This window comes from Moschus berezovskii, chromosome 3, assembly GCF_049115385.1.
Source record: "Moschus berezovskii isolate FMDL1 chromosome 3, NW_MosBer_1.0, whole genome shotgun sequence".
NCBI classification, from domain to species: domain Eukaryota; kingdom Metazoa; phylum Chordata; class Mammalia; order Artiodactyla; family Moschidae; genus Moschus; species Moschus berezovskii.
The window spans coordinates 56,314,419-56,338,865 of NC_142462.1; the positions used below are offsets into that span (position 1 = coordinate 56,314,419).

Here is a 24,447-nt window from a genome sequence, read left to right on the forward strand (position 1 = left end):
CCAGTAGTAGGAACTAAATAGGTATTTCTGAATGAATGGATAGGAAAACCTTTATAGTGTGCTAATAAAAGATAATCATTTCTAATAATGTACAATAGCTTGATCTGAAGGTGCTATTCTTCCTACCACTGTGTTCACAAATAAAACAAGTATCTCCACTAAGGCTTTTACTAAACGCTTTGAAATAGAAAACCTTTTAAAATAAGTTAAGGTTCAGCCAAAAGCAGATCTCATGGCTCATGCAATGTGTGTGGTGGCGGGGCTGGGGAGCACAGGGAGAAGGTGTGGTACCAGCTCTTGAGAGTTCATTTTTTGGGTGGTGGGAAAGGTTTTTAGTTTCCTGGAGGGAGCTAGTCATTAATAGCTGAGATTTTAGTTTTCAATGATCAAGAGAATTCCACGGATTTTTCTTTTTATCAGGAAATTAAACACTGGAGTTCATATTTTCAATTTTTCAATTCTGAGGCGCAATGAACCTCCGCTGTAAAAAAAAAAAAGTGAAGAAAGAAAATAAAAATAGACAAAAGAGCAGGGCCATAGTTGAGTCCTGGGGTCACTCCATTACTCTGAACTAAGATAAGTACAAATATTTGTCCTTTTTACTCAGGGAAAAATTTAGGCATTTTATTGGCCCTCTGAATTATTTTTAAGAAACAAAAGAATAATTTGGTTACTATTTGTGAATACAGAATCTTTGATCTGTATTTGATCTGAATACCATCTCTGATCACATGGTAGAGAGGACTATTCTATAAATAGTTCCCTTTAAGGATTCAAACAGGGAATCCCTAAAAGAATTTGAAAACTTGTTTCAGTAAGGGAAAGTTACTTTGGATTTCCATATTTGTTCCGTGGCTTTCAGATGTAAAAATTCCAGAAAAGTAGGTGTTTTAAAGGAATCACCAGCAAGGATTTAAGGCTCCTTTCCAAAAGTTTGACTTTATAGATTTCTCTCTAGTATGTTTTCCTCCTCTTAAACATACATATAGTGATCTAAAGATATAAAACCTAAAGCATAGCTTAAATGACTAAACATTAAAAGTTCAAAGGAAAAAAAAGCTTAATAATGCCTTTGTAATGGGAATGGTAAAAACATCAATTATAGACTAGGAACTGGACAGCCTTGTTTAAAATGAAGGTAACTATAATGCCAGAGAAGCCATCCTCCACTCTTGAGTCAGAGAATTCGTAACTTAAGGAGGAACTCCTAGTGGAAACGAAGTAGGAAGACATTCTTTCATCAATGGGAAGACCTCTGAAAATAAAATACGGTTAAACAGGAACTCACCAGAGAAACCCTGATAACGATTCACAAATTATATCAGTTTAAGCCACACATTATACCCCTCCGTATTACCTTAAACAACGAGTAAGTTGGTCAATATAGAAAACATCAATTTGCCTTTCCTCAACTCGAAAGTCAACAGTAATGACCCCACCTCCCGCTTCACAGCTCTGTAAATTGTCCAGACCTCCCGGTTTCTCCCTCATTGTTCATCCCCAAGCCTCTCGGTGCCTGGCACGCAGCCGGCATTCAAAAAATCTCGGGTGAACTGAACAGAGTCCGCAGAGAAACCTCAAGCTGCTGTCCAGGGAGGGGCGAAGCCAGGCTCAGGATAAAGGAATGTTAAGTCTTCCCAATGGACCCCAGCACCACCTTTATTACCCCCATCATGCCTGGGGCCGTGATTTCTGGGTGACTGGGTCCCCCTCGGGGCAGCACTGCTTCCGCTTGTGCAGTCATCTCCTTCCCCTCGCACTAAAACAATACCTTGGCCTCCTGCCAAATTCTGAGCTGCAAGCGACTCTGGCTGTTTATGGCCCGGAATGGGTGCTGCGAGAGGCTTGAGGCTGCTCTGAGTGCTAGCACAGGCCCAGAGGAAGAGAAGAGGCCAGAACTTTAAAACACTCCCTTCCTCCGCCCCCTCCTTTTTGTCCCAGACACCAAAACAAACGAGCTGATACACGTGTCCCTATGACTCTTGTTTACTATCAAGACTGCACCGTGCACGCACTTCTGGGAAATGTAGTCCAACCCGTTCCTTCGACGTGCAGTCTCGGAGAGAAACACAGCCAGACCCAGACTACGAACCCACAGTCCATTTCGGGGGCAATGTTTGGCGGGGGTCCCGGGAGTCTCGGCAGCAATCCAATCCGAAGCGCTCACCCTGGTGATTGACACTCCGTCTTCCCCAATAAATACAACACAAAAGTCAATACAAGCCCGCCCACCGAGACGGACCACGGTACCAACCAATAGGAAGGAGAAACGATCGAATGGCAGTGCCGCAGGCCAATAAGAAGGCGAAGGAGCTGGGCGGAGGCTCAACCCCCCGGGGTTTGAGGGGAGGGGGAAGACGAAGCTTGAAAGACTTGGTAATGGCGACGGGTTTGGTAAGTAGGAAAGTTTCGGTGAAGGACTAAGAGCGGCGGCTGGAGCAGTAACGCGCCCCGGGGAGGCCGGCGTCAGTTGGAGAAGGGATACGCGAGTTGCTGGTGGTGTTGTCGCGGCCGGGGCGGCCCGCGCCAGGGCTGCTTATACTCCGCGGCGGGTTTGTTGTCTTTCTGTTCGGGAAGGGGTGGGGGTGGGGAAGGGAGGGGCAGGATCCCGAGGGTATCTGGCGGCCGGGTGAACTCGGGTCGGCTCTCCTCTTCCTCACGGCGGGGGCAGTTAACCGTCCGATACCGGCCTGCGGCGAACCCACCGGACTGGCGCTTCCCGCGAGCTCACCTGGGCTTCGCGTCGGCACGGTCCGTGGGGGTCTTGGGGCGGGGGCTGGGAGGCGTCTGCGAGGACGGCGCTCCGGGCCGGGTGGCGCGGTGGGTGGCCGGGCCGGGTGAGGAGACGGGGCGGGCCTGGGCGGAGGGAAGGGGGCCGACGCGACTCTGGGGCTGCCCAGGAAAGTTTGACTTCAACTCCCCGCGAGTGGGCGGAGGGTCGGAGGTTGGCCCGGGGGGTGCGGCCGGCCGCGGGTGGAGGACTCCTGTGAGGCGCCGCCTCTTCGGGGGCCGAGAGGGGCTCGGGCCGAACTGGGAAGCTCGCGGAGCCCTTGAACCCCGGGGCTCATTGTTACGCAGTTCGAATGAATGGACTCCTTGGCGCCTGCGCGGTGGAGTTGAGCCGAGGGGAAAAACAAGCCTGGAGTCCAGGCTGCGGTCACATGATGGGGGGAGGGGAGGGGAACGCGATGAATGGCGAAAGAGTGGGGGATGGACTTGGCGTGAACCGGGAGGCACTGCCTCTGTGTGACCGAGATCGAGGCTTGGCAGGCGATTTCAGTCTCCGCCTTCCAACCTATGCTGCTGCCCCAGGCGGATTAAAACAAAAAAGACGCCTAGCGAAATCGACTGTCGGGGCCGGGTTTTTGTAGCTCCTTCAAACGCTGCATGCTGTGTAGGGGAGTTCGCTCGCCGCCTTGCAGTCTTTTGAACACATCACCTGGAGTTAATTCTTTAGAAGTTTTCAGCAGGAATCTTTTGTAAAGGGAGCTCTGACTGCAGGGAAACGCTCAAGAGTCTTTAATTCTGGGAGCCAATGATGCTAAGGGAGGAGGTTAAAAGTCAGTTGTGTATATACCAGGAAGTGTTGGAGTCCTACCAACAATTCCGACTGAGTGCTGTAGATTTATTTCCCTCTAACTAGCAGTAACAGGTGATTCCTAACAGTGATTTAGAAAAATTAAAGTTGAGTTTGGAGAATGAGAATAGTTGTAACATTTGTAAATATTTTTCTATTGTTTAACTACTGATAATCTACATTTGTGATGTACTGCTAGTTCTTTCAGTATCTGCTTTTTGTTGTTACTGTTTCTGCTGTTTCTCAATTTAACTTGCTGAGTACTAGGGGTCAACTGTTGAATTTCCACGATTGAATACTCAGTTCTTGCTGAGTAGGTAATAGCTGACAAAGTTTTAAGGAAATTTAAATTATATTCAAAAGAATTCAATACACCCAATACATTTTGGAGCTGTTTTATACTTTTGAGGAAGCCAAAACAAAATAAATTCTAAATTGACAGTACATTATAGAGTGAAATTTTCACTTCCTGGTTTCCATTTTACTTAGTTTTATAAGCCCAATTACATAAAAAAATTCAAAGATTTTATTTCCTTGGCTCCCCGGCCATGCCAACCAAGGATCAAACCCTTGCCCCCTACAGAGGAACTGAGGAGCCCGAAGCTCTGGTTCCCCAGTTACCTTTTTCAGCTTAGAAAAATCTTCCCCTTAGTTCAAAATTACCTTCTCCTGGGATTTCCCACAATTTTCCATATTTCACAATGCCTGCTTCTTAGACTTCAAAAATGGTACTATCACTTTAAGAGTTGTTTCCTCCACTGTATTTTAATTTTTTCGGACCGTTTCCTCACTACCCAAATGCTGAGTGATGTAGGCAAATAACCTGGGCTTTATGAGGGAGAAGCTAGCTGGTCTCCTTTTTTTCTGTTTGAAATGAAAATATTAGTACTTTTTTTTTCTGCCGTAAATTATCTTTAGTACCATGTTAATGAAACGATGCCAGGTATTTTACATGTGTTATCTTTTAAGTATGAAAGTGAATATTTACCTGGAATGAGAAATCACACTAGATATTTTTAAGTTGACAAATACTTTGTGTATCACAAAATTCAGGAAAAATTATATTCTCTTAATGATATTTTATATTCTTGTTTGTGTCTAACTCATCAACAGTAATCATATGCCTTCATATTTTGACCTGCATTTACTTTGGTATTTCATATCATAGTTTAAACTGTCATTTTCTGTAAATAAAATAGAAAAATTAATTTTCTTCTCTAAAGTTATTGGTAGTTTACAAAAGCTTTTCTCACAGGTTGTTACACATGATGTAAAGATTCAAGTTTTTTCGTACACTCTTTTACAGATTTACAGATGGCTTGTAGTGGGGTGTGTTTGGTATTCTCTTCTTCAGGTTTCAGTATTTTGTGTCAGATCAGCACAAAATGAATAAGAACTTGTAGATGTATTTAGCACTGGGCAGCAGTGACTGAGGAGAAGGATGGCAACCCACTCCAGTGTTCTTGCCTGGAGAATCCCAGGGATGGGGGAACCTGGTGGGCTGCCCTCTATAGGGTCGCACAGAGGGAAACGACTGAAGCGACTTAGCAGCAGCAGCAGTGACTGATGAGTTAAGGGAATGCTTTGGAACCATTGAGAGGGTGTGTCGTGTAGTGTCTTTAATACTTCCAATAATTATGATATAGGTAGATACAGGTAGACAGGTAGACTGGTCCCATTTTACAAAAAAAGAAAACTGAGGCATAGAAGTTAAATTGTTCATAGTCACATAACTTTTCTAAACTACTACCAATAGCTGTAAAAAATTCAATCAACTAAATTAAAGAAGAAAATTATTTTTTCTATTTTCTATATAGAATGACAGTATAAGTAAGTGATACTCTAACATTTTATGGAAAGAATACCACTGACTATTTTGATGTGGATTTTTTTTTTTCCCTGTTAACATTACAGCAAACTGGAGTTGTAGAAATCTGTCTGAATTCTTTTGTTTGGAGTTTCTGAAAGAACTGCATAGAGGCTCTCAACTGCTTTTGGTGTAGTTTGTGTTTAATCTAGTTTGTTATGGAGGTTCATTTTAGCTTGCAATTATGTAATACATTTTAAATACCACCTAAATTTCTCATGTTAGAGATATAAAATAATTGCAAATTACCATTTCTTCACCTCCTTCCCCCAAACAGTTGGAGCTTCATACAGAAGTCCTTCAGGATTATGGGAGGCATAGAGAAGATCCTTTTCCTTTATCCATAATGAGGATGAAAAGATAAAGATTCAGGGAAGGACAGGCACATGAATGTAATTGAAATTAGATGCCTAATCTGTGTTGGTCTATATCTTTTGTCCTTTTTCTCATTTCCGGGGGGAGGGGAAATGGTCTGATTCAATCATCAGAGCCCTATTTTCCTCATCCAGAATATTATTTATTTTTTTGGGTCACACCACACCATGTGAGATCTTAGTTCCCCAACCAGGGACCAGGGGTTGAACCCTTGCCCCCTCCAGTGGGAGTACAGAAGTCTTAACCACTAGATTGCCAGGGAAGTCCCTCCTGATCCAGAACAGTACTTTGTTCTGAGCTTTATATGATTTGAAGTTTATACAAAATTAGATGAAGTATGTGGAAATGCTTGGCAAATAGCAGGTAGGCATTTAGTAAAACCTAATAGCTGAAACTCCAATACTTTGGTCACCTCATGCAACGAGTTGACTCACTGGAAAAGACTGATGCTGGGAAAGGTTGGGGGCGGGAGGAGAAGGGGACGACCGAGAATGAGATGGCTGGATGGCATCACCGACTCTGTGGACATGAGTTAGAGTGAACTCCGGGAGTTGGTGATGGACAGGGAGGCCTGGCGTGCTGTGATTCATGGGGTTGCGGAGAGTCGGACACAACTGAGCGACTGAACTGAACTGAATTTCCTTTTTCATTCACTGAAACTTGGTTATTTCTAGTCATCTCTTTCCTTTCATTGAGATTTTGTGGATATTTACTTCTGAAAGTTTGCAAAACAGATGCAATAGGGCTGTCTCATCTCCACCCAGTAAAGATTTGTAATATTGACCATGACATTTCAGAGTACAACTGCTGGAGAATTTTATTCATTTTGAAAATCACCAGTCTAGTGAGAATTGACATGTGCAGAGATAACTAAAACACAGTATGAACTATGTCCAATCCTATAATACCAAAGCAGTATACAATAGCATGAATGAACAATAGTGTTAGCTCTACCAGGAAAAAATTGAAAGAGAAGCTTGTTTCTCAAAATGAATGTTTAATTGGTGTGATGTATGTGAGGAGTTAAATAAGCAAGGTGACATCATGAGGAACGCTGGGCTGGAAGAAGCACAAGCTGAAATCAGGATTGCTGGGAGAAATATCAATAACCTCAGATGTGCAGATGACACCACCCTTATGGCAGAAAGTGAAGAGGAACTAAGAAGCCTCTTGATGAAAGTGAAAAGGTTGGCTTGAAGCTCAACATTCAGAAAACAAAGATCATGGCATCTGGTCCCATCACGTCATGGGAAATAGATGGAAAAATAGTGGAAACAGTGTCAGACTTTATTTTTTGAGGCTCCAAAATCACTGCAGATGCTGATTGCAGCCATGAAATTAAAAGATTCTTACTCCTTGGAAGGAAAGTTATGACCAACCTAGATAGCATATTAAAAAGCAGAGACATTACTTTGCCAACCAAGGTCCGTCTAGTCAAGGCTATGGTTTTTCCCGTGGTCATGTATGGATGTGAGAGTTGGACTGTGAAGAAAGCTGATCGCCAGAGAATTGATGCTTTTTGAACTGTGGTGCTGCAGAAGACTCTTGAGAGTCCCTTGGACTGCAAGAAGATCCAACCAGTCCATTCTAAAGGAGATCAATCCTGGGTGTTCTTTGTAAGGACTGATGCTAAAGCTGAAACTCCAATACTTTGGCCACCTCATGCGATGAGTTAACTCACTGGAAAAGACTCTGATGCTGGGAAAGGTTGGAGGCAGGAGGAGAAGGGGACGACAGAGAATGAGATGGCTGGATGGCATCACCGACCCTGTGGACATGAGTTTGAGTGAACTCCGGGAGTTGGTGATGGACAGGGAGGCCTGGCGTGCTGTGATTCATGGGGCTGCAGAGAGTCGGACACGACTGAGCAACTGAACTGATGTGAGAAGTTATTTTGAATATGGATTCTCTGGTGTTCCTTTACTGTATCAAAGGCCTTGTTTCTCCCAAATAGTTTGCCAAAAACAGGAAAAAAACTGAGGTTTGGTTTGAATTTTGATTTCATGTGCTTTTTTTTCCTTGAAATAGCTCTTGTGAGAGCAGTTGAGGTACCCTGAGGTTGTCTGTTGCTCCTGTTTACTGTACAGGTTTAGAGAAGGAGAATCTCCACTGTCTCAAGACGAAACTTTTAATAGGCTTGAGCAATAAGAGGTACAAACAATGAGACATACAAACACACAGAACTCAAGTTCAACAAATATTTCTTTGATACTTTTGTTCTTTGTTTTGAAAACGAAATGTTTTTTCCAGCTTCATTTAAGGTGTGTTGTGATGGGATGTTGGTAGACTACTTAGAGTGCTGAAGAGATGCTAGAAGTTGCAAGATGTGAGTGCACTGTGAATGGTGACTAGGCACCGGGGGCCTGCTGAGGGAGAGAGCAGACCTAGCTGGGAAGAGTTCTGCAGGCAGTGGGACACAGCAAACTAACTGCAGCTCTGCAGTTGTCCAGAGCAACTCTGGGGAAAAAGTGAGAAATTTTTCATGTTTGAGATTGCAGCTTGGACTGATTTATGCTGATCACTTCTGTGTGTGAAACATGTCCAGTCGATGTTCATATGAAATTTGAGTCATTAAGTCAGGTTAAATTGTGTCTTATATCCTTAGGATGTCAGAAAGTTTTCTATGGAAAGGGTTAAAATCAACTAAACTTAATATCAGCTGTGCCAAGAACCCACATAGAATAACTAGTTCTTGTTGGGGCATTAATAAATGAGGAATCTGCACTGATACTACCAATTACCACTTATTTCATGGGGTGGGAGGTGCACCTTGCTGCTTTTCTGGAGGGGGCTTTCATTCAGTTCAGTTCAGTTCAGTTCAGTTCACTCGCTCAGTCGTGTCCGACTCTCCGCGACCCCATGAATCACAGCACGCCAGGCCTCCCTGTCCATCACCAACTCCCGGAGTTCACTCTAACTCATGTCCACAGAGTCGGTGATGCCATCCAGCCATCTCATTCTCCGTCGTCCCCTTCTCCTCCCGCCCCCAACCTTTCCCAGCATCAGAGTCTTTTCCAGTGAATCAACCCGTCGCATGAGGTGGCCAAAGTATTGCAGTTTCAGCTTTAGCATCAGTCCCTCCAATGAACATCCAGGATTGATCTCCTTTAGAATGGACTGGTTGGATCTCCTTGCAGTATAAGGGACTCTCAAGAGTCTTCTCCAAATACTGATACTACCAATTACCACTTATTTCATGGGGTGGGAGGTGCACCTTGCTGCTTTTCTGGAGGGGGCTTTCATTGGGGGGCCTTATTTCGCCTTTTTTGGTGGGGGGAGGGTGGCCTTGTCTTCTGTCTTGTGGGATCTTATTTCCCTGACCAGGGATTGAACCCGTGCCCCCTGCAGTGGAAGCATTGTCTTAACCAGTGGACCACCAGGGAAGTCCCTCATGAGGATTCTTGCAAAGGAAGCTGGGAGTGAGTGGCATAGACAGAAACTGGGAATGTGAATATGTTATGCTCTCAAACCACTCTTCCTTAAGTATTTATTATAGATGTTCTTGCATACTCATTGTGTTTCAGTATTATTTTTTAAAATAGAGAAATGTTTGAAGTGTAATTCTGATTATGTTAGACTTCTATTCAAAAATTTGCAGTGGTTCCCATTGTTTGCTAGTCGCTAATAATAATACTGGCTACTCTGCATTGAGAGTTTGCTCTGTTAGGCACTATTGTAAGCTTTTGACATTTATGAGCTCACTGAGTTTTTACAACAACTTATGTAGGTGCTTTTATTATTTCCATTTTATGAACAAGGCATGAAGATTTTAAATAAATTGTCCAGAGCACATAGCTGGCAGGTAGCAAATGTATAAACTCAGGAACCTAGTTTCAAAAAATAAAAGCGGCAAACCAGTTTTCCTAAACTAGAATTGAAGATTCTGATCCCAGTCTACCTTCCAGCCTTATTATTGACAACCAGGAGATATCCTAGCCTCTGACTTCTATGTTCTTCTGATTTCATCCAGTACTTTGCTAATTCTGAGTTTGCTCATGTGAGTTGCTCTCATTAGGAGCTTCCCTTCCTTTTTTACCCATTCATAGCTAAGCCCTGCCTCCACAGAACTGCAGTCATTTGCTTCTGTCTTTCTATTCAAGTGTAGGTTCCTTGAGATTCATGATAAACTGTTCATCATTGAGTTTCAACATTATACCTAGTAGAGTGCTTTGTACATGATATGTATTAAATGACTGAATACATTATACATATATATATATATATACACACACATGTTTAGATAAAAAAGGAATTTGGCAATCATTTTTATCCTGCTGGTTCTCCCAGTGCACCAGGAGTTTGTTTAAATGAAAACAAGTAAAAACCAGTGCACAGGATTGTACCTCAGTTCAAATAAATCACATGCTCTGGAAGGCAGGACCTGGGCATCATTGGTTTGAAGCAGACATGGTCCTGTGTGCCACCAGGATTGCAGATCACAGATCAAGTTAAGTTTGCTGAGCTTTTGCAATGAGAAAGTGGAGGCTCAGAATCAGGATTTGGCCACTTATGCTTGAGAAGTCAATTTGTGGTACTAGCCACATCTCTTGTGGCCACCAATTTTGTAGGAAGCTATTTGTTATACACTAGCATATTTGCTGTAATTATATAAAACTGTGATTATTACATAATAGATTGTTCACTTCAGTCGCTCAGTCGTGTCCGACTCTCTGTGACCCCATGAATCACAGCACGCCAGGCCCCCCTGTCCATCACCAACTCCCGGAGTTCACTCAAACTCAGGTCCACAGAGTCGGTGATGCCATCCAGTGTTCATTTCTTGGGAATGTCTCAAACATCTTTTAGATAAACTGTTATTTGCTTAAAGTAATGGTATGATCGTGACTTTTACTGAGTTGTGTTGGATAATTTGTCATATTTTGCAGAGAAGAAATTACCAAAGCTGAATAGCTAGCTGTCTGGCTCCTATTGTTAATTATTTTCAGTAACTGTTCTGTTTAGGACATTAAGTATCCAAAATATGCATAATATTGCCCTATGTCAGTCTAGGGATAAAAAAATTTTTAAAGATATTTTACTTTTTATTTGCTCATTTTGTTTCATTTCATCTTTACAACTGCTCTGGAAAGAAGAGAGAACAGGTGTCATGAGCCCTGTTACCATATGGAGATACTGAATTAGTGAGAAGCTCAGTCATTTAGGTCATAGATTTAGTAAGTGATCAAGCTGGAATAAAACCCATGTTTCCTTACACCTAAGCCAGTGCCCTCTTCACTACTCCATAGTACATCTTACAGTTTATATTGTGTAAGGCTCCAAGTGCCCAAGAAATGAGTCATATTTGAGGAGTACAGGCAGAAAGCTGAAATAAAATACTGGAAATAAAGTAAGGCAGTGGTCAGTTTATCTGTATGTGTCAAAGCGTTCAGTTCAGTTCAGTTGCTCAGTCTTGTCTGACTCTTTGCAATCCCATGGACTGCAGCACGCCAGGCCTCCCTATTCATCACCAACTCCCAGAGCTTACCCAAACTCATGTCCATTGAGTTGGTGATGCCATCCAACCATCTTATCCTCTGTCGTCCCCTTCTCCTCCTGCCTTCAATCTTTCCCAGCATCGGGGTCTTTTCAAATAAGTCAGTTCTTCGCATCAGATGGCCAAAGTATTGGAGCTTCAGCATCAGTCCTTCCAGTGAACACCCAGGACTGATCTCCTTTAGGATGGAGATCAGTGGTTAGATCTCCTTGCAGTCCAAGGGACTCTCAAGAGTCTTCTCCAACACCACAGTTCAAAAGCATCAATTCTTCGGCGATCAGCTTTCTTTATAGTCCAACTCTCACATCCATACATGACTACTGGAAAAACCAAAGCCTAGACTAGATGGACCTTTTTTGGCCAAGTAATGTCTCTGCTTTTTAATATGCTGTCTAGGTTTGTCCTAACTTTCCTGCCAAGGAGTAAGCCTTAGAAGATGTTTAATTGCCATCCAACCACTAATCTATCTCCTGGAAGTCTAAAGAAATAACCAGATGTAAGCAAATACTTTAAAAAAAAAAGAATGTATAAAGTAAGAGTGAAAAAACTGGGAACATGTTTAGTAGTAGGAGGGATAAGTAAATTTTGGTAATTCCTGTGATTATATATAATTTAATTTTTAAAAATAGATCTTTGAAAGAATGCTTATGAACAGGCAAATGCTTCTGAACTTAATGTTAAGAAAAGGTCTCATTTATATATAATATGACATATGAAGAAAAAGAAACGATTTTGTTTAGGTAAAATGTAGATGTCTGTGAAAAAGAGATTGGATCATTAGATAATAACATCAGAATGTCCTAATAACTCAGGTTGGTGGAATTAGAAATAATTAGTATATTCCTTTTTTCTTTCCTAAGAAAAGCTTTTTTCATTTTTTTTTCCACAGTGATCATATGTTTTATAGTCAGGATAATGTTTCATAATAAAAAGAAAATTCATGAAAAAAGCCTTTGTAGAAAAAATGTCAGTGTTTGTTGGTGATTACGTCATGACTTAGCTTTTGGTTTAAATATCTTTTCACTGCATTTTTTGGTTAGCCTGGGCTACGGTACTTGACTTTTAGTGCCTGTTTTTTTTGGCCATGCCACATGTGGCTCGTGGGGTCTTAGTTCCCGGACCAGTGATTGGACCCAGCCTCCTGGAAGTGAAAGCAGCGACTTCTAACACTGAACCGGCGGGGAATTCCCAACTGTATTTTTTTAAGTGACTTTTAACAGCAGTATATTTTACTGTTTTATTTTGAGGAAAAAAACTAATGTTAGAATTTTGTGTGTTGGTATATTTCATTAGAACTTACAAAAATGAAATTTGGGGTAGAGCCTGAGAAATCAGGAAATCTTCCTGCTGTCACTTATTAAATAACTAATTTGATCATTGTTCAAAGGCAAGAATGTAAAAGGTATAACCATATTTTACTTTTATAACAATTTAGTTGATAGACATAGCTGAGAAATTATTCAGGTGTATCAGTTTATATTGTTTTCTTCATTGTTTAAATTTTGTAAGCTTGAGATAATGGTAGATTTACTGTTTGTTTAGTTAAATTTCCCATTATTATTTTCCATCTTTGTAAAAATAGTAGCCCTTTTATTATAATTAGATTCCAAATTCTCATTAAGAAAACATTTTTATTTTTATGAGAAGTATAATATATGTCCATTTTAAGAAACTCTATTTTACTTTATGTTTTTGTTTTGGCCACAAGATCTTAGATCCCCATCCAGAGACTGAACTTGTGACCCTGCAATGGAAGCATGGAGTCTTAACCACTGGAAGTCCCAAGAAATTCTTTCTCAAATGTTCTTTAGAGACTGTAACATTACACTTGTTCACTTTCAGAAGATGAGAAAACAAAATAGTGAACACAATTGATAAATAGAGAAATTAGAATCTTCCCAAAAAGGTGCCATATAGAATGGACCTTCAGTCATCCCATGTGTAGCGATTTTGAGGGGGATACAGATAGCAATATATGATTAAAGATACAACATTGTGATGTCTCTGATTGATTTTATGCTTTCGTTATTGCAGATCACATGACTTGACTTTTTTTTCTTGTATTATTTTAAGTCGGAGCACCATAACATGGTGTGGGAAGTGAAGACAAATCAGATGCCTAATGCAGTACAGAAACTCCTGCTAGTGATGGACAAGAGAGCTTCAGGAATGAGTGACTCATTGGAGTTGCTGCAGTGTAATGAAAATTTGCCATCCTCACCTGGATACAACTCTTGTGATGAACACATGGAACTTGGTAAACAAAAGTTTTTAGGTTTAAGTTTTTAGGGATCTTCACTGAGATTCGGATTGATTTTCATGTTTAGCTAACTTTTCCACCCACTTTGATTTGCTAAAAAGTATGTTAAGTTTTGTACGCTAGGAACTTTCAGTGTTCCCTTGTTGTTGCTTATACAGTGTTATTTAAACCAACATAACTTTGGGCTATTTGTAAATAGCCCAGAGACTCATTTACAAATTCAAACTCAACTGTCTTTGTGGGTAAAGATGAGCCTTTAAACACCTTATGAAAACCTTGTGGTGTGGCTTTTCAAAAGTTGTTACTTTTGAAATATCGTTGTAAGTTTAGCAAAGTATGCTGGCTATGCCTTTATGCCTGGTTTGTTGGTATGATGGGGGAGATTCCAGTGGACACTTGAAACTGAAGGATCAGACATTTGTAATTATCAGTACTGCTGAGCTACTCCAAAGATGCATGATATACAGAACTGTGTAGGTTTGTTGAGGTATGACTTTTGAGTGTTACTGCTTTGAGGTAAGCATTAAAGAGAATAAACCGCCGATGAGTGAGCTTGTCTTGCTGCCCACTTTTCATCTTGGCTTTGTCCCCATTTAACATGCCTTTTCTCCTTATGTTCACAAAATCCGAGATGTGATTGTCCTCATTTTATAAATTATGAAATAAAGGAGGTTATATGGTAGAGTCTTCTTTGGGAATTTGAAGATCTTAAAGGTCTTGAGACATAACCAGTTGGCTTGCTAAGGGTTTGCTAAGCTCAAAATATTTATTGAATTGTGGTTACTATTGTGTGAGAAGTATCATTTCAATCCAGTATTTGGTTCTCCATTGTCACATTTTAGTTGGTTTCAGAAGGAAATCAGGAACCTAGGGCTCAGGAGGTCAAAAACTTTTACGGCCCCTCATGATTTCAGTTTAAAAGTAGTTTCCTTAACTTGAAAGACAGAAATGAACCCTTCACAGTAAATAGAGGTGGTAGTCAAAGAATGATGTTGGCACTGAGGGAAGGGAAATAGCTCCGCCACCGTGAGCATTGCAGAGGGAATTATCTAAAGTTGGTATATTTTGGCTTCTTTGGGAAGGGAGGGATACCTTCTAGTAGGTTTTATGAATGGATATCCTGAATTAGTATTTGTTAGACATTTCTGTTCTAGTGAGTTATTCCAGGATATTCCCTAAATAGGAATGAGTATGTGCTTTTATTGTGACGATATAGGAGAGCTCTCAAGTCTACAAGAGTTTCTGGGTTTATATATTGAAGAGACCCATTGGATCCATAGAGTTTACAGGCGTGTGTTTCACAAAGGGATTTTGTTGTTTTTAAGGCCTGCAAGAGGCTTTTTTTTCCAGTTCAGTTTTTTAGAATTCAGTCTACTTTACAGTGTAGTTTTGGCATGAACAAGAGTGGTCCTTTGGTACCCTTTCTTGTTTTCTTTCTTGGGTAGCTGAAAGTCTGTCATGAACTACCTTTTGAGAACACACTCTTTGGAAAATAATAAATATTACTGAGTTTAGACTTTCTCATTAAAAAGAAATAATTTGGTGTAGATGAAGTTGAATAAGTAGTACCTAAAAATTCCTATGAGCTGAGTTTCATCTTTGAAAATTGTTATTTATTATAGTAATCTTAACAGATTCAGATGTATTAACAGTAACTACATATATGCACCCATAAAATGCCTTTTTCCTCATTAGTGTAGTAACATAAAAATGTCTGAGTAGCATATGGATTCGAAGAAGGCAATGGCAAGCCACTCCAGTACTCTTGCCTAGAATCCCATGGATGGAGGAGCCTGGTAGGCTGCAGTCCATGGGGTTACTCAGTCGGACACGACTGAGCGACCTCACTTTCACTTTTCACTTTCATGCATTGGGGAAGGGAATGGCAACCCACTCCAGTGTTCTTGCCTGGAGTATCCCAGGGATGGGGGAGCCTGGTCGGCTGCCGTCTATGGGGTCGCACAGAGTCAGACACGACTGAAGCGACTTAGCAGCAGCAGCAGCAGCATATGGATTATTCCCAGGTGAGCCTGTGAAAAACTGGGGACGGGGAGTCAGAAAACACAAACAGAACAGTTTGTGAACAGTTGTGGTAAATACATGGTTTGTGTAGTGAAGTCATTAATCCGTTTATATTTAAGTTTACTTTTCTTTTAGGCTTTGTTGACCCTTAAATGAATAAGATGTCATTGTTTTTTCAGTTGTAACTTCTTTCAAGAAAACATTTTGAATTTATACTTTTCCTCTCACAAAATTAAGTAGCTAAATTTGAGGCCCTCTTTTCCAGTTGTGATTACTATTGTCCCCTGTATTAGTAATTTCCTTCTGATAATCTTGGTGCTTATTTGCAGATGATCTTCCTGAACTTCAGGCTGTTCAGAGTGATCCTACTCAATCTGCCATATACCAACTAAGTTCAGATGTGTCACATCAAGAATATCCAAGACCATCTTGGAACCAAAATACCTCAGAAATATCAGAAAATACTTACCGTGAAAATGAAGTGGACTGGCTGACAGAACTAGCAAATATTGCCACCAGCCCACAAAGCCCACTTATGCAGTGCTCATTTTACAACAGGTGGGAACACTGGCTATATTTTAATTGAAAACTTTGTCATTACAAAACACATTTTCTCCCTAGTTTTAAAAGTAATAAGGCTGTTGATCATCAAAAATTTTTTTTAATTAAAGTCCTTAAAATTATTAAAATACTCTTTAAAAAAATAAATAAATAAATAAAGTAAAAAAAAAAAAAAATAAAGTCCTTAAAATTAAACTCTTTATCTTAAAATGATCTCTTTAACCCCATGTCATTGTTTCATACTTTGAGGATTAGATAAAAGTAATATGAGAACAGAGTCTTAAATGGTTTAAAGTCATCAAGAAATACTTGATTTAAATACATCAAGAAATCAGACCAAGAATACATTTATATTTTTTGCTTAGAGAAATGAAAGTTTTCTAAAGAGCCATAATTAAAATAGACGTTATATTTTAAACTTAGTCAGCCTTGAATTTGGTTCCTTTTGGTCTAAGTTTATTTTTTTTCACAGTGTATGTGGCCTTAGAAATCTTGAATTTGTCCAAGTAGACTCCCATTGGTAAAAAACCCCACTGATTCATTTACCCAGACCAGAATTTAAGAAAATGAGTTATTGTGCTTATAAAATTATGGAATCTTCCAACTAATATTCCTAGAGAGACCTAAATGGATAATATTTGATTAATTATCCCCCAGATTATAAAGTTGACTATTTAAAAAGACATAGATAAATATGATAGTTTATAAGGAAGAGAAGTAACCCAGATTTGCATTCATGTGGGTGGGTAGGCCAGGGTCCATACACAGTGATGTAGGAATAACTGAATTTTGGTAGTGTTCATAAGTTAGTATAATTCTTTGCTAAAAAATAAATTTGTTAGGTATGGAGCCTTGATTTTCTTGCATCCCAGCAAGTTATCCTGTTTTTCTTCTATTCAGCAGGATATTGGTCTTGATTAGAGCAAATTCAATTTAATTAACTTCAGTTTAAGTCCATTTAAATTTTCAAAGTATTTCTTCCTTTATTGTCCCAGTTTTTATTGTAATCTTTAATAGTCAAAAAATGAAAAATTCTCAACTAAAAACAGAAAATCCAGATTTTACTATTGGACTTCCTTTTCCCCCAATTTTAGTTGAGATAGTAATTTTCATTTCTCACAACAAACTTGAGGATTAATAATTTAATTCATGGAAAGCTGAGTAAAGCCCTCAGAAGAAAATTAATGTTAAAAAATAACTAAAGGTGTAGTTCCCTCCTTAAAGGTGTAAATTCCCCACTGCGTTTTCTGTGCTTCCCTTCTTCCTTGGGAACAAGACAAGGTAACACTGCTGTCTTGCCTGGCTTCTGACCCTGTCAGTGGTCCACAGCTATTCTCTACCACTTCCTGTAGATTGTCAAACTGTTAGTTACTGAGCTTTTGGATGTCTCAAGTTGTAAGTGTAGAGTGTCAAGGGGTTGAAGATAGATAAATTTATATTATGTTTGCATAGATAAGAGGGATGAAGAGACCATGGTGTTAGTCATTCAGACACATCTAGCATATTAATTTTTATAGAGCATTTAGGCCATACACATTTTAGAACATTACGTTGTTCTCTTTTAAATGGTTATACAGAAGAACTGATAAACTTAATTTTCTTTTATTAAGAAAGCAGGGACGAGCTTAAGGAATTTTTAAGTTTGGCCACTCGATAAATATATAAATGTGTAAGAAAAGGAAGAAATAAAAGAAATAAAACCTTGGGTTTTTACTTAAGTGATGTGAACATGAAAACAAAGTATAGTTTTATATAGAGAGTAATTTCTGCAAAGGTATAATAAAAATGTTAATTATGATTTTATAGAAAAATCGAGGGACTAATTTCTCACGAAGTAAGGGCAGAATTGGAAAGTAAGATGCCCTCCTCTTGTTAGAAAGAGGATTAGTACAGACACTAAACATTTTTCTGTTAAAGCCCAAATCCCTAGTTGACATGGAGAATTGTCCTGATTTGGGACCTTCAGTTGACCGTAAGTCTTCTATGCTGCTTTCCAATCTCCTAAATCAGTGCACATTAGTGCTTGCCCTTTATGGGCCTGCTGCTTATTCTTACCCCTCCCATATGTTGTGGGGGAAGGATCTTAGTGTGTTCTTGAGAGCCCCATGTACTCTGAGGGGAGTGCTGCCTGGTAAAGAGACCTTTGACAGGAAACGGGGAAGAGGTAGCTTACTTTTTAAGGTGATCCTGGGGGTTGAAGTAGCTGGCTTTATGTGTAGTTGCTTTGCAAATAGACTGTTTTCTACTACAGTAAGTTTCAACATTTCAGCTTCAGGTAATTCACTGAATCTGCAGGTGGTTGGTAGCTAAAGAGTTCCAAGTTTGTCACATAGAGCTTGGAGGCCCTGTTCAGGTTGAGATGTAGTGACCACATCAGAGTAAGACAGAAAGGGACAGGGAGCCCTGCACGAGGGGGCATCATCTTTCATGAAGGAAGCTGTATATTATGATACAAAAATGAGTGAATAAATAAAGGAAACAGTAATTTGGAATTTAAAGTATATTATCTGGAAAAAAGTGTTTAAAATGTGTGAAGAGGGAAAGAAGTTATACAAAAACACACTATAGATGAAATTTTGTATCTTCACCAGTGTTTCCCATAGGTATCTTACATGTAATAACACTGGTGCGGTGAATGTGAAGTTCTTTTCATAGAAAGGAAAGCCCTAGTTTAAGGACCTTTGCTTTGTAACTAAAGTGGCTGATTTATTTTAGATCATCTCCTGTACACATCATAGCTACTAGCAAAAGTTTACATTCCTACGCGCGCCCTCCACCGGTGGCCTCTTCTAAGGGTGAACCGGCCTTCCCCCATCACTGGAAGGAGCAAACACCAGTCAGACATGAAAGGGTAAGTTCATTCATGAAATTAAACTTTTATGACGTTTAAACAGCAGCTGAAAAACATTAACTTTTCCCTCACTAAGAGTGTCTTCTGAAGTACACACAGATGGGAAATAGTCTCTCTCATTTTTCTGCTAGTAATCTAAGTTCAATTTTATATGTACAGCTCTAATAACTGTTAGAAAAATTCAGAATTACCAGAAAGAAAATGCATTTAACTTCGCAAAACTTCAGAAGGCAGTTTTTTCTCCCACAGTTTAAGTTAGCTACTAATAAAGTCTGAAGACACATTAACAAAATACATTGAAAATAAAAACTAAAAAGTTGGTAATACTTTTTTCCACAGGCAAACAGTGAGTCGGAATCTGGCATTTTCTGCATGTCCTCCCTCTCAGATGATGATGACTTGGGGTGGTGCAATTCCTGGCCTTCAACTGCTTGGCACTGTTTTTTGAAAGGTTAAAAAAAAGGCTTGAATTCTTTAGTTTACTTGTGTAGCAAACACACTGATCACATATCTAATACTTGTTTTTTTATTTCAACATTAGGCACACGACTGTGCTTTCATAAGGGAAGCAATAAGGAATGGCAGAATGTGGAAGATTTTGCTAGAACCGAAGGCTGTGAGAATGAGGAAGATCTCCAGATGGGCACTCACAAGGTTGATTTAAAATTCTTTAAACTTTTCCAAGTTTTTCAAAGGGAGCACAGGTTTTTTTTTTTATTAATCTACAGACATATCCTCCACTTGCTTTATGTTAAATGGCATCCTACGTTTTGGGAGGACCTTTTGTGAATCTTCTTGGTGAGAACAACAGTGATTTGAGATCTTACCTTGATAATGAACCTTTCTTGGATGGGAAAAAAGAGTATTTCTTAGAACTTTTTACACATTACATTTTGGGGAAAACTAAACTGGCATTAAACATAAAATGAATAAATAAACCAAAGCCTTATCTTAGGTAATCTACAAAGTGGTTAATTCCCCCATGGATAGAGAGTTACTTTTAAAGTGACCCAGTAAAATGCTGGTATTTTCTGAGTCAGTAAGCAAAGTAATGGGTGGCAGTGCATAAATACTGATGAAACCTTTATCTTTGAAATCTTCAATTTCTCCATCTCCACTTTGGGCAGAGAAAATGGGCCTGTGAAGTGTGCTTGTTTAAAAATTGCTGTTTTGATCCTGCTGTCCGTTACTGTTGAGTCCTTGAGAGAGATAGTTTTGATGCCTTCAGTTTTCCCTCATGCTGGAAGCACTGTATAGTAAAGTTCACTGTCATCTTTTTTGGCCTCTGTAGCTCTACTAAAATTGTGTCAAAGGTTACTAGCTTCATTCTCATTAGAAATCTGCTTGTTTTGTCATTTCTGCAGCATTCTGCACAGTGGATTGTCTTCTTTTGATTTGTGTAGCATGGTACTGCCCTGGTTTTCCTTCTGATGTCTTGGTTTTTTTTGCAGTTGACTTGTCTGCCCGCGATGTTGAATGTTAGATAAGGTTCTACCCCTCCTCACTCTGTTTACCACTTCCTCACTGATGATAATGTTCAGAGCAGTTCCTTGCAGCCCATGGAAACTGCTCTGGTCTTGGAGTCAGGAGAGCTGTGCTCTTCTTTTTTGCTCTGCCAGCAGCTATTAACATTTGCGTGACTGGCCTTGGGCAGTTTGTCTGCCCCACTCACTGGGTGTTGGCTTCCTGTTTTGTAAGATGGAATTGGATTGATTTTAAGTTCTTACAGCTCTCAGAATCAGAAGATTCTTTCATCTAGTTGTTAGTAACCAACACTGGACTGCCTTTTTCTTCCCCTACAGGCTATTTTCCTCCTTTCTTTTAAGAGTATTACTATCTTTTCCTGATTGCCAGATTCAAAATCTTTCTTGGTTGCTTCATTCAAAACATGAAGTTAACTATTTCCTTTCCTCCCTTCATAGTCAGTTGATCCATTCTATTTCCTTTAAGACTGTCTACCTTTATCATTTTCTTTCATTAGTTAACTTTGATTGGATATTATAGCTAGCCACTGGCATGTCTGTCTCCTTTGTCTTTCTGTGAACTTAAGGGTAGGGATCGTATGTTTTCAGAGCCTAGTACCTCTAGCATCTACTAAGCACTCAATAAATACTGGTTGAATTTATTCAGCCCAGTTCTACCACCATTGCAGTTGTCAATTCAAGACTATAGTGGGTTTCTCCTGTTGAATCTTCAGATAAATTGAATACTAGAGATAGCTTTTATCTGTCGTCTTTGTCATCATCATAAAATTGAGTCATTAATAATAATACTTCCATTGACTTCCCAGATCTTTCTCAAAGGAAAGCTTCAGCACTTTGCCAGTCTTTAAGACCCCTTTATTTACTTACTTACTAACTGGGCCCTTCTTTGCAGCCTTATTTGCCCCAACTCTGAATTCATCTTGTATTTTTAACAAATACTCAGCACTCTCCAAAGAAGTTGCTAGTTAAAACTATTCATGAGAGTGCTTCTAGATTCCATTTCACATGGGAATTGAAAGCCCCCCTAATCTCCTGGAGTTAATATCTCCCTTTAAACTCCATATAGCACTATTTATTTTTACACTGAAGAACTGATTCCAGTCTGCTTTATATTGTAGTAATTTATATATTTGCCTTTCTTCACTACTGGGTTGATAGCTCCTCAGTGGCAAGAATCCCACCTTATTTTGACCTTTTCTACAAAATCTTACATATAATAGGAACATCACTCCATGTTGAACTGAACATTGCCAATTTATTTGCTTTATGCATGTATTTCCAGGGCTATGGTTCTGATGGTCTAAAATTGTTATCCCATGAAGAAAGTGTATCATTTGGTGAGTCTGTACTGAAGTTGACTTTTGATCCCGGTACAGTGGAAGATGGTTTACTTACTGTAGAGTGTAAACTGGACCACCCTTTCTATGTTAAAAATAAAGGTAGGGCTTCAATTTGAATTTGTCATAACTTTTAAAGAAAGCTTCTTAAATCTATAATTATGTCTTATGGCGTGATTTTTGATGATTAAGAAAAAACTTTTGAAGGAAAATCTTTCACACTAAAACTACCATAGGAAATACCTTATAATACCTACTGATGTTTGAATCTCTTAGCAGTAGTCAGGTGGAGCGCTACTTCCTGTGTGTATGAACTTGTGGATTCATGTAGTGTATACTATAATAAGCTCTCTGTTGTCTTGATATAATTTGGGGAATGAAATATTCTGGTAATTGAAATTTGGTTTAGGCCAAATATGCTTTATACCTGAGTCATATTAACACACTATCAAATATAATGATTCAGAGATTATTTCATGGTCTCAATCATCATTTATTGCTTACTGTCTTGTAGGTAGCTGGAATACTGATCGATAGAATTGATACATTAGTAAAATGCTGAATTAAACTAGTTTTGGAGGGCTTTTTGCATTGCTTAAATAAAATACTTGGATTTGTTTTGTGGCACAACATGACTTTTTAAGCCTCAGTGGTGACATGTCTAAGAAATAAGTTGGGTGCTTTCTGTCAGTCTCTATCCTTTATGTAATGATTGTTTGATTTAACTTTAGGTTGGTCATCATTTTATCCAAGCTTGACTGTGGTACAGCATGGCATTCCATGTTGTGAAATTCATATTGGTGATGTATGTCTACCTCCTGGACACCCCGATGCCATTAATTTTGATGATTCAGGTGTTTTTGATACATTTAAAAGGTAATAGTAAATAATTCTTTTTTTTCCTCTGTTAAAATTAACTCTTAATCTCCCTAATGATTGCTGTTTAGGAGGTTAAACCTTTAAAGATGTGAGAATTAAAAAGGACTACTTAGAAGAAGTATGTACAGTCAACCCTTGAACAGCACAAGCGTTAGGGACACACCCCACACAGTTGAAAACCCACATATAACTTAAAGCCAGCTTTTCGTGTAGGCAAATTCAGCCAACCATGGACTGAGTAGTATTTACGGTTGAAAAAAATAAATCCATGTTTAAGTGGACCCATGCAGTTCAAACCCATGTTGTTTAAGGGTCAACTGTATAAGAATAAGTGAAAAAATACTTGGTCATTAAAGTAAAATAGTAATTCTAGAGAAGTTTACAAAGGATGAAATAATGCCATTCGGAGCAACATGGATGGACACAGAGATGATTATACTAAGTGAAATAAGTGAAAGACAAATACCATATGATATCACTTATATGTGGAATCTTTAAAAAAAAAGATACAAATGAACTTATTACAAAACAAATAGACTTACAGACTGAAAAACTTCGAGTTACCTGAGGGGGATGGGGAGGGATAAATTAGGAGTTTGGGGATTAGCAGATACAAATTGTATACGTATAATAGATAAACAGCAAGGTTCCACTGAAATAGATCAACTTTGATAGTTAAAAAAAAATTTGTTAAATCTGGCCACTTGTTTTGAACCAGTTCATTAATCTGTTAATTGTATCCTTTTTCCTTTAGTTAGCTCTTTAATACTCAATTTGACCAAGGTCTTTAGTTGTATGGATTAGCAATTGTGAGAATAGCAAAAAAGTTGATATTTGGAAAGACTTGAAGAAAGTGTTTTTTTCCTGAGATCACCTTGTTTAATAAGTTGTAGAATAGGATAAGAACCCATATGTGGTGACACTCAAGAAGGTTGACCAACTGTCTGAATTTTTGTGAGCTTTTCTGGTTTTAGCACTGAAAGTCCTGCATCCCTGGAAACCCCTCAGTCTTGGGAAGATGGGGGCAGATGGGTCACCCTTCTCCCAGAAGGAATGCAGAGAAAATCCGAATATAATATCGAGGATTTTAAGACCTGTTGTTTGTGATAATTAACAGATTCATAAGCATTTAAGTAGAGAATTCTGAAGAGTTTTGGTGGGCTGACAATTTTATTTCATTCAGGTTAATATGTTTTTATTTTGAAAGCGTAAGTGAGACTGTTAAGGAAAAAAAGTTAACCAGCACAGGGCCTGGCCCAGGCTGTATGCTCATTAAATGTCCCTAAGATTGGAATCTAAATGCTGTTTGATTCTTCCATATGCAGTCATTTTTCAAAAACAAGACAGTGTTAAGGTCCGATACTCAATATTGTTAAGATATAGATTCATGATACCTCTAATGTTTTGGTAAGAGTGTAAACTGATAGAAAAAAATTGGAAGATAATTTGGCTTTATTGTCAGCCACTGAGTATCAGCAGTTCCATTCCTCTGTCTGTACACCAAAGAGAGTAAATGATTGTAGACGTGCACTACGAGATGTGTGAAGCCTATAGCTGTGTTGCTCATGATAGCAAAAACATGGACACAGTATCAGTACTCATTCACTGGAAGCTGGATGTGATACATTCATGCAATGGAATTCTTTTTGTCAGTGGAAAAGAAATCAATCTTGTGTGTGCTCATTCGTGTCCGACTCTGTTGTGACCCCATGGACTGTAGCCTGCCAGGCTCCTTTGTCC

At 39.3% G+C, this 24,447-nt stretch overlaps 1 protein-coding gene across 4 annotated transcripts in view; it reads left to right on the forward strand.

The window, feature by feature from the left end:
* The first annotated feature begins 2,284 nt into the window (after window positions 1-2,284).
* The window catches only part of HBP1 (HMG-box transcription factor 1), a 31,319-nt gene continuing 9,156 nt past the window's right edge, over window positions 2,285-24,447 (forward strand). The window contains exons 1-9 of one of the 4 annotated variants that reach the window (XM_088834308.1): window positions 2,538-2,552; window positions 11,710-11,809; window positions 13,387-13,570; window positions 15,925-16,153; window positions 18,872-19,007; window positions 19,347-19,458; window positions 19,549-19,661; window positions 21,774-21,930; window positions 22,560-22,704. In XM_088834308.1, coding sequence (XP_088690434.1) covers window positions 13,402-13,570; window positions 15,925-16,153; window positions 18,872-19,007; window positions 19,347-19,458; window positions 19,549-19,661; window positions 21,774-21,930; window positions 22,560-22,704 — 1,061 coding nt within the window. In that variant the 5' untranslated portion in view covers window positions 2,538-2,552; window positions 11,710-11,809; window positions 13,387-13,401. Of the gene's footprint in view, window positions 2,395-2,418; window positions 2,553-10,562; window positions 11,810-13,386; window positions 13,571-15,924; window positions 16,154-18,871; window positions 19,008-19,346; window positions 19,459-19,548; window positions 19,662-21,773; window positions 21,931-22,559; window positions 22,705-24,447 lie in introns of those variants that run through there. The other 3 variants (XM_055420769.2, XM_055420772.2, XM_055420770.2) reach the window with 3 other exon arrangements.